The 10,602-nt window shown below is 47.4% G+C and overlaps 1 protein-coding gene across 5 annotated transcripts in view; it reads left to right on the top strand.

The window, feature by feature from the left end:
- The first annotated feature begins 6 nt into the window (after window positions 1–6).
- THYN1 (thymocyte nuclear protein 1) overlaps window positions 7–10,602 on the top strand; it is a 30,196-nt gene continuing 19,600 nt past the window's right edge. For 2 of the 5 annotated variants that reach the window (XM_075603390.1, XM_075603386.1), the window contains exons 1-3: window positions 137–331; window positions 3,499–3,564; window positions 5,811–5,992. In XM_075603390.1, the coding sequence (XP_075459505.1) occupies window positions 3,522–3,564; window positions 5,811–5,992 (225 nt within the window). In that variant the 5' untranslated portion in view covers window positions 137–331; window positions 3,499–3,521. The other 3 variants (XM_075603388.1, XM_075603389.1, XM_075603387.1) reach the window with 3 other exon arrangements.

Raw genomic sequence — 10,602 nt, 5'->3', positions numbered from 1 at the left:
GGCTATGAACTCTACAGTTCGATGATTGGCTGCCAGAGAGGGGCGCGTCTTAAAGGTGCGCGTCTTAAAGGTGCTCGCAGACTTTGGGAATAGTATTTTCCCTCCGGTAAGATTGGGATCACATGCAATGGTGAGGAGATGGGTTCCGGGTGCTTCAATTCAACTGCAGGAAACCACGTGCAACCCGATTAGGATGTGATTTGTAGTGTATTGATTAAATACTTTGCGTTTAACATTGCTGATTATTGATTGGAGGTCGCGGGTAATCGATTGTATCACTTGTCTGAAGTGGGCCAAAAAGATTGCACTTCTCCTTTGAGCTCACTGAAAGGTATCATCATTATTACCCTACACTTGTTTTCTTTTTCAGGAGTCTTCATTTGAAATAATAGTCATTTTTAAAGATATCAAAATATTGTTGGAAAGATGCTACTATTTGGAAAATTAAAGAGTTATAACTGGGGGGAAAGCAGTAGGATTCGGTTGTGTCTTTTTAAACCGGGTTTATTGACCTTTTTGAATAAACTTTACTTGTAAACCGATGCAGTTATTCAACACGTGAATCCTGTAAATAAGGTTTGTTTGTGGAAGAGTAAAAAGCTAAGACATGCTTAAGGAGTGCAAATAGGCCTTCTAAAAATAACAGTAAATGTTACTTTTAAAATATTACGTTCTCCTGGAACTCATCAGTTGTACCCCAATGTCCAGGGACATGCTGGTTCAGACGCGGAGGATCCGGTTTAAAGTTGATGCTAAAAACTTTAATTTTATCAATATCACTTTTATAACATATGTTCCTCTTCTATAAATTTGTGATTTGGGGTGTTATGGGAAAAGTTGCTCAGCATAATACTATAATGGGTTGCATTAAAGCAATACAGTATCCTACATGTTTGTTCTTTTTAATAAATCAGTTCTGTACTACAGTGGCGACACATCTTATTCTAACACTGCCGCCACGGCAGTATGCGTTCGGTTCGCGTGGTGACGCGGCATGTCCGCGCATCACTGTGACGTCACTGTCACGTGGCGCGCCCGATTCCCCGGCTTCCCCTGAAGTTGAAATGAGGTAAGCAGGGTTACGGGGAAGCAGAAGGGGCACAGCAGGAGCAGCCAGGGGGTCGGGAAGGGAGAGAAAAATGCGCGCAATGCGCGCGAGTGGAGGGGAGTGCTCGGAGGAGATGCGGCTGGCGCGCGGTCTAGTTCGGCGCCAGCCCGAGTTAAGCCCCGGTCAATTACGGGCAAATGTTAGAATAAGATGTGTTGCAGCAGTATGAGAAAATACTTGTAGCATTTAAAAAAAATGTTTGTTTCTAATGTAGGAAGCATTTCCAAAGTGACAGCCCCCTTCCCCTTCTGATAGGCTCTGGCTCTTGTGCCCCGCCCTCTCTAGCAGTGCACCAATTGTATCTAGTAACTGCCCAGTCAATCATATTCCAGGGCTACATTTCCCATAATGCTGAATTAAATAACCCGGAGCAAGCGATCGATTACAGGAGAACTGACCGATCTGCAGCTTGGCTAATCACGTGTCAGTGTGCAGATTGTATTGATGATGGGAATGTTGTTGTTTTGTTTTGTTTTTAAACGGCAGCTTGAACTGCATATGTAATGGTTGGACTGTCTCTGCAGTTAAGTGGTTGATCTATTACTTGCTAAAGCACTGAGTGAGATTTGGAGGTTGTGGACCAACACAGAGCATTACAATGAAATAATTCTGAATCTGTTTAAAGCGGCAGCCTGCACTGCACGCATACTGTATCTCAGCATGTGTTGGGGGGGAGAGGAGGGGAAGTAGTATCTAGTCAAAGGTTGTCCAACTCTAGTCCTCAAGTGCCACCAACGGGTCCCATTTTAAGGATCGTGGCCCTTGAGGACTGGAGTTGGCCACCCCATGTCTAGTTTGTGCATGACTCCAACGTACTAGCTTTAGCCCCAGTTCCCAAATACTTATCGGTTTAGTTGGCGGTGTTCCTTCCTGGTCATTTAAAGATGGCTGCCCAATAGGAAACCGCAACGTCCTTCCCCAATGATGTAGCTTCCTATTGGCCCGCAGAACCCCCAAGATTCGGCAGCCGTTTTAATTTCACTAAAAGGGACGTAAATGCGGGCAACAAAAATGGTGAGTATCTCGGCTTCCTGGGGGTTCAAAGTCTGTAAAACGATGGTTAAAAACAAAAAAGTGATGGTGGGATTGCTGCTTTTAAAGTAAATACAGTAAACCTTTTCATAATGCGCTGACACTTGTCAATGAGAAATGTATAGTTTACCTGTTCTCTGCCAGACGTATCCTCAATAGATTGTTTTTATTTTAACCTACTGTGCTTTCTTTATTGTGTTGGTACTCCCCACCACTCAGCGGTGTCATTTGAACATAACATTTTTATAAATAACCAAATAACCAATAAGACATCATGGAAAATATAAAGGCTAATAACATCTGTAATGTAGTATTCTGTGAAACACGGCAACAAGTTAAAATGAACCTGTTCACTGGTAGAGAAATCAATATGCCAGCTGCTGAGACTCCGCAAATGGGATATTTGGTACCATGTGCTGAAAAATGCTATAATACAAAGTTAATTAGTACATATGTATGTACAGTATATCTTTATATAGCGCCATTAATATACATAGCACAGTAGTAATACATTATTGAGCACTGGGGAAGGTTGATTTTAGAAGATGAGATGTGATTACACAAATTGTTATACTGTAAACTTATACAACAAAAAACAAAGCCCAGACCTACAGTACATGCAATATGACAAAAATACATGGTGACATACCTATATATCTCTTGAAAAAGGGTCATTTAGTTAAACCCTTTGGCCAAAGCGTTTTAAGCCTGTGAGCCACGACAAGGCATGACCAAATAACTCAGCTCCTAAAACTGGTTCAAATTCTTATTTCTCTTTTCCCCTGCCCCCCGCTCTCCAAATGAACAAGTATTTTCAAAAAGCTTGTAGGGACAGATGCAATGTGGCCATTCTTCCTAAGAGTGTTAGGACCTGCGATATTTTGTCATGTTTTGATGTGGCCCGCAGGCTTAAAATGCTTTGGTCAAAGGGTTTAACTAAAGGACCCTTTTTCAAGAAATATATAGGTTTCACTGTGTATTTTTGTCATATTGGATGTAGCTTCGGGCTTCTTTGTTTAGTGTTGTATACATTTAGCCACGCCCAGTAGCACTCCTTTTGAAACATATATATATTATGTGGTCATTTTTGGGGTTCATCAGAGCTTGCTGGGTATCTGTGTGTTTATACTGCAAACTGCAGTGTTTCGAATAGGATGCAGGGATGTACAGCTCCAGTTCTGAAGGGCCACCAACAGGTCAGGTTTTAATTATACCCCTGCTTCAGCACAGCTGGATCAGTCAACACCCTGTGCCAAAGCAGGGCTCTCCTTAAAACCTGACCTGTTGGTGGCCCTTGAGGACTGGAGTTGGCCACTTCTGTTATAGTACATTTATTTCTTGTTTTTAATTCCCCGCAGTAAACAATCCTTCACGGCTAATCATGCGCCAGACTAAAAGGAAGCGAGGGAGTTCCCCGCCGGCGGGTGAGTGCCAGAGATGCAGCCAGGACTCGCATTCATTTACCTTCCACTTTTATGTCTTCATATGAAAGAGAGAGGGAGATTTGCATTAAAAAATATATCATTTTTAGCAAGTAATATAGACCAGCGGTGCGCAAACTGGGGGGCGCGGGAGGTTTTGCAGGTGGGGGGCGCGGGAGGTTTTGCAGGGGGGAGCGCGGGAGGTTTTGCAGGGGGGAGCGCGGGAGGTTTTGCAGGTGGGGGGCGCGGGAGGTTTTGCAGGTGGGGGGCGCGGGAGGTTTTGCAGGTGGGGGGCGCGGGAGGTTTTGCAGGGGGGAGCGCGGGAGGTTTTGCAGGGGGGAGCGCGGGAGGTTTTGCAGGTGGGGGGCGCGGGAGGTTTTGCAGGTGGGGGGCGCGGGAGGTTTTGCAGGTGGGGGGCGCGGGAGGTTTTGCAGGGGGGAGCGCGGGAGGTTTTGCAGGGGGGAGCGCGGGAGGTTTTGCAGGTGGGGGGCGCGGGAGGTTTTGCAGGGGGGAGCGCGGGAGGTTTTGCAGGTGGGGGGCGCGGGAGGTTTTGCAGGTGGGGGGCGCGGGAGGTTTTGCAGGTGGGGGGCGCGGGAGGTTTTGCAGGTGGGGGGCGCGGGAGGTTTTGCAGGTGGGGGGCGCGGGAGGTTTTGCAGGTGGGGGGCGCGGGAGGTTTTGCAGGTGGGGGGCGCGGGAGGTTTTGCAGGTGGGGGGCGCGGGAGGTTTTGCAGGGGGGAGCGCGGGAGGTTTTGCAGGTGGGGGGCGCGGGAGGTTTTGCAGGGGGGAGCGCGGGAGGTTTTGCAGGTGGGGGGCGCGGGAGGTTTTGCAGGTGGGGGGCGCGGGAGGTTTTGCAGGTGGGGGGCGCGGGAGGTTTTGCAGGTGGGGGGCGCGGGAGGTTTTGCAGGTGGGGGGCGCGGGAGGTTTTGCAGGTGGGGGGCGCGGGAGGTTTTGCAGGTGGGGGGCGCGGGAGGTTTTGCAGGGGGGAGCGCGGGAGGTTTTGCAGGTGGGGAGCGCGGGAGGTTTTGCAGGGGGGAGCGCGGGAGGTTTTGCAGGTGGGGGGCGCGGGAGGTTTTGCAGGTGGGGGGCGCGGGAGGTTTTGCAGGTGGGGGGCGCGGGAGGTTTTGCAGGTGGGGGGCGCGGGAGGTTTTGCAGGTGGGGGGCGCGGGAGGTTTTGCAGGTGGGGGGCGCGGGAGGTTTTGCAGGTGGGGGGCGCGGGAGGTTTTGCAGGTGGGGGGCGCGGGAGGTTTTGCAGGTGGGGGGCGCGGGAGGTTTTGCAGGTGGGGGGCGCGGGAGGTTTTGCAGGTGGGGGGCGCGGGAGGTTTTGCAGGTGGGGGGCGCGGGAGGTTTTGCAGGTGGGGGGCGCGGGAGGTTTTGCAGGTGGGGGGCGCGGGAGGTTTTGCAGGGGGGAGCGTGGGAGGTTTTGCAGGGGGGGGGCGCGGGAGGTTTTGCATGGGGGGCGCGGGCGGTTACAGAGGCCCAGCACTCTTCCCCACGGCATTTAAATTAAATGCCGGGGGAGGCGTGAGGCCTCTGTAACTCACCTGCTGCCAGCCGGGTCTGTGGTGACGCGTCGATTTGACGCCGCGGGGTCATGGTGTGACATCACATGACCCCCACACACCGGAAAGAAAGGTGGGGAGGGGCGCGAGCACCGGGGGAAGTAGGCAGGAGGGGGCGCAGCACGAATAGTTTGTGCACCCCTGATACAGGCTACACAATTGAAATATGACAGTTGTCAAACCAAAAAAATCTCTAAAGGAATAATACTAATAGACTTCTAGTATGGTACTGGGTCTCCTATGAATCTCTTCCTACATTCTCCAATAATCCATAGAGAAATACAAAGGTTGCATTTCATACAAATCAAATGAACTGTAGAAATATACTAAATTGTAATAACCAGTTCCTATAGAAAGTCCGATCCCACAGAGATGTTTCCGAACTCGATGGCCTTTTTTTCAAGCTTGATAAAGGACCCTCGAGTCTGCAAATTGTTGCACTTTTTGTATTGTTTGTTCTGATCATCCTTTTTGATCATCCATTTGATCTGGTAGCTTGCACGTCTGTGTTTACTACCTCTGTATCCTGCATGGTAGAGGAATTTCACTGGTTTACCAGCCACCACCCAACCTTGTGGTGTGCCAGATGAAGTTTAACCAGCGATGTGGATGTGGAATGTCTTAGAGTCCATACTATGATATGATGACGTAAATGACAGTCATTTTACCGTGTGTATTTTTGGTACACAGATCACAAGGAGCCATCTGACAACGTGGGGGATGGGGATGCAGAAGAAGAGAGGAAGAGCAAGGGCATAAGAGGGAGGAAGAAAACTGTCAAATGCAGCTCCAGTGAGCAGAGGGAAGAGTACCACTGCTGGCTCATGAAATCAGAGCCTGAGAGCAGAATGGAGAAGGGAGTGGATATGAAGGTAAGAGACAGGGGGGCTTTTTGATGATGAGAATGTTGTATCTGTGACCTCACTACCAACTCTGCATTCACCCCTTTTATAGCAGGTGTGCTCAAGCCCCCCTAACAGGTCAGGTTTTCAGGATATCCCTGCTTCTCAATGAGCCACCTGTGCTGAAGCAGGGACTGAATCCATGTTGCAGACAACATAAATGTTTTATTTGGATGAAAACCATACTACATGTAACCCCCCCTTGGGATTACCAGATAGTGTAAGGGGTTAAATGATTTTGTATATTGAACACTTGCCCCTTAAATAGTATGTTGCAAAGTGGCCAGGCTGGGGCCTAGCCACACCCATCTTCTGGAATAGGAGGAATGGGTCACCTGGTCTAGGGTGACAGCTGAGGCCTAGCAGTGCCCCATTTCTGCCTGGATACAAGGAGTGGGAGAGTGGTGATAAGCAGGACTCCACCCTCAGATCCCAGGGGGAGAGCCAGAGGAGGGGATCTCGCCTGTAAATATGTAAGTACACAGTTATGTAATACGGTAGTTTAGGGTAGTAGCCCCTTTGTTGTTTTGATGGGCTCCTTAGAAATGTAGGAGTCGTTGCAGTACAGGCTTCCAGCGGGGAGACCTGTGTCTCATTGGGCAACTCCTATCTGTAGCTCTGGGACTATTCTGGTAGGGAAACACAGGCAAATGCCTGAAGGCCTATACCTTTGGTGAGCACCCCCAAAGGAATGACGTGAACACGTCTATCCTTGTGATGAGCACCCCCAAGGAAGTAAGATGAGCCAATAGAAGTGGAGCATGCTCTCTTGTTACTTCATTCAGGAAACATGAGAGAGACAGAGAGATAATACAGAGACAATAACTCCTTGATTCTCAGATGGGATATTCCGGGTAGCCCAAGCAGGGGCCCTGAAATATAAATGGTTATATAGTACTACAAGAAGAGCTATCATAAATGTATGTCCATGTAACCTGTTCAAGAGATGTGCCTCTCCAGGGATGCAGTAATGCACCTGGAGAAGACGTTGTAGCTATTGACTTATCAATAAAGCCTGTCTTGTTTATAACTACAAACTCCTGGTGCCCATCTTTTCCATCGCCCAGCAGACCACTGACAACCCCTGAGACAAGGTAAATCAATGCAGATGCGTAATACACCACTACACCGATGTAACCTCCCTAGGGAGCAGGGCAGGGAGGGTTACATACAGTACATTTACTTCTAGCAACAATAGATTTGCATATGCTTAAAGTATCTGGGTGCTTCTAACATTAAGACTTTAATGACGATGGCAAGTGTGCAGATTACAGTAGGGCTGTAGTACATTTTGAATGACTTTGGGAGCCACCACGGAAATTGGGCAGGGAACCACAGTTTGAGAAACCACTTCTCTGGGGACGTAATGTATTTTTTGTTAAGATTACAAGGTAATGTCATAACATTGGTCCAAATGCAGAAACGCCCATTTATAAAAAAGTAGTTACCCCCTCTGCCAGCCTTCCTAAAAGGAACATTCTAAAATGTAAATTAGAAGATTAGTGGCCTGACGCGCATTTGAACTAGTAACAGTGTATAACATTAAAATAAAAGCGAACTATATATAAATCAATCTACTACTGTCAAGTTGGCTATTGTTCTACTTCTTTCCCGATACCCACCAGGAATGCCCTCTCTCCCTGCTGCTGTTTGCACTAACAATAGAATATCTAGCTACTGTAGCTATAATATACATTAATGATAACATCTCTTGGGTTAATATAGGGAATACACAATTGCTATATTTGCAGATGATATTCTATCTTTGTGGATACCACTTTCTTCCTTTCCTTACTTAGGAGCTGGATAGGTTTGACATTTTATCTAACTTTAAGATCAACAACTCCAAATTGAAAAACTTGTGCCAACAACCCCCCAGTTTGCACACCCCTGATCTAGACCTCCTTGTCATGGGAGACAAGCACTTTTAACACTTTTTTACCTTCTGGGATCATTCAATAGACAAAATAAGGTACAGGCGGTCCTCGGTTATCCAACGGGACCCGTTCTGGGAGTAGCGTTGGATAGTGAAACCGCTGTAAAGTGAGTCCCATGTTAATCAGTGGCGGTGAGCGCTGGATAACGCATTACGGCGTCGAAAACCGGCCCTTGGGGTTGCATTGTAAAGCGTTGGGTATGCCATTCTTTGTAAAGTGAAACGTTGGATAACGAGGACTGCCTGTAGTGTAATAAAATGAGGTTTATTCAGGTGATACCCGTGGACACAAAATGAATACACAAAATACAGTAGAAATACACACTTAGGGCCTCATGCAGAGAGCAGCGTTATCGGGAAAAGCGCCATTTTTTGGCAAAATCTGCCTTCAGAATGGCGAGTTTTGAAACAAGCGCCATTTTTTTTTTTTTTTTGAAAATCTCGCCGCGCGGCTGGCGAGAACCTAAATCTCTCCAGTGTTAAAAACGTCCGTATTCAGAAAGGCGCGATCGCCATCTAGCGGCTGTTCGCGCCAACAAAATGGCGCGATTTTCAACATTTACCTCCGCCAACAAAAGTTGGCAAGAAGTTGGAGCTCGGCGGCCGGTGGGGGGGGGGGAAAAAACCGCGATTTTTTTACAACAAGTTTCAACAGCGCGCATATCGCCGGTTGAAACTCTCCATATGCAGACATGATTTTAAATGCAGTTTTATGACCTTTCTGCATATGGAGATTAAATCACACCAAAAAAGGTACTATTTATTACTATCTCCAATTAATTCCACCACTGCTCTCTGCATAGGCCCCTTACTGGGGGTCTGGGGTCGAAAACTAGACTTGAATATGTGCAGGGCGCCTGCTTCGGATGGCTTACTCTGACCAGGATCTAGTCCCGAGCTTCCTGGTTCTCTTTTCGTGGAGAATACCCAACTGCGACCACTACGTTCTATTCTCAGAACTTGGTCCTGGCGTCTGACTTAGTCTCAGCTCGGCAGGCTTTCCTAACTCCAAAAACGAAGCTGGTTGCTCTGTTATTGACAACAGAGCAACTTTAAAAAGCCCGCTTTTGCCTCACCGACTCAAGCCACAGATCATCTGGTTCTCTGATCGGGCAGTCTCCTTACATAGACCCCGCTGAGCTATCTTTTCTATGGAAGTCAGCCTGACCTCCAATCAGAGAGGAGGGCTCGCCCAGCTCTATTCAGAGGAGGAGGGTGTGTGTCTAGGTTCAGGATGCCAGCAAAGCGGGAAATCGCGCCCACGAGCTCCGTCTCGGCAACGACTAAACATTGCCAGCAAATTTCCACCCGCTGGGCAGGCGCCACAGTGTCTGCCCACTACAAAGGGTCTCACCTACTGAAAGCCCACCCGCAAACATGTTCCTTTGCTTTTCTCCGCCTGCCAGTTCTCCTGACACCTTAGACTTCCTCCTCTCCTTTTTGATCTACAGTATGGACTCTATGCAGACATCCCGACACCTATGTAGATGCCCGGGCTGACTGTGTAGAGTTTAATACATACAGTATAAAACATTAAAACACTGTTTTAATAAACTACTACTTCTTGGGGAACCTTATACATGTGAGGGAAATGGATCTGGGATACTTGGGCTCAAAAACCAGGATTCTGGGGGACATTGTCGCTCCGGTGTAAATCACCTTGCGTACCCACAAATCATGCCTGCACGCCGGGGAGAATTATGGGACTACCGGTAACTTTGCCCACCGAACTCCTACATAAAATATAACCACATTTTGACCCAAATATCCCACCTAAAACTTCCACTCAAAGTCTCCTGTTTCTGGGGAAAGAGGAACAGGTAAACCACAAAACAGGTCAGGTTTTCCCAATACTTTACAACACACCAGGTCTTTATGTACAGACGCGTACCTGCAAATCATACACTATTTGCGGGTAAAATATCAGTTCCCCTGGGGAGAATCACACCTTTAAAATCCCTACTTCTAAGTTCTTTTGCTTTTTTTTAAAAAAAAAAAAAATGTAGGCACTTTGTAGAATCTAATCTTCCAAAAAGATCCAATATCCTGTTTGAATGTCTTTACCTGAACAATTCTGTCACCAAAGGTATTTCTTCTTCAACGTATACATTTTCAATATCATCTGGAGATGGTTAAAGATGGATAAATGGTTCAATGAGAGTGAAGACTGGATATACAGGCATACCCCGCATTAACGTACGCTATGGGACCGCAGCATGTATGTAAAGTGAACATGTACTTAAAGTGAAGCACTACCTTTTTCCCACTTATCGATGCATGTTCTGTACTACAATCGTCATATATGTGCATAACTGATGTAAATAATGCATTTGTAACAGGCTCTATAGTCTCCCCGCTTGCGCACAGCTTTGGTGCAGGTAGGGAGTTCAACTTTGCTGTTCAGGACGTGCTGACAGGAGCATGCGCGAGCTGCCGTTTGACTATTGGGCGATGTGTACTTACTCGCGAGTGTACTTAAAGTGAGTGTCCTTAAAGCGGGGTATGCCTGTATATATTATCAAAACCATAACATATTCTGTCTCTGGTCTTGGGCCTAGATGTGGAAAAAGCCTTTGACAAGATCGGCTGGCCATATCTAAAATGCCACGCTTGGGGCGTTTTTTGGTTTCGGGGTATGTATTTT

The sequence above is a fragment of the Ascaphus truei genome, chromosome 6, assembly GCF_040206685.1.
Source record: "Ascaphus truei isolate aAscTru1 chromosome 6, aAscTru1.hap1, whole genome shotgun sequence".
Classification (NCBI taxonomy): domain Eukaryota; kingdom Metazoa; phylum Chordata; class Amphibia; order Anura; family Ascaphidae; genus Ascaphus; species Ascaphus truei.
Note: the sequence above shows the minus strand (reverse complement) of the source record. Positions and strands in the feature narration are given on the sequence as shown.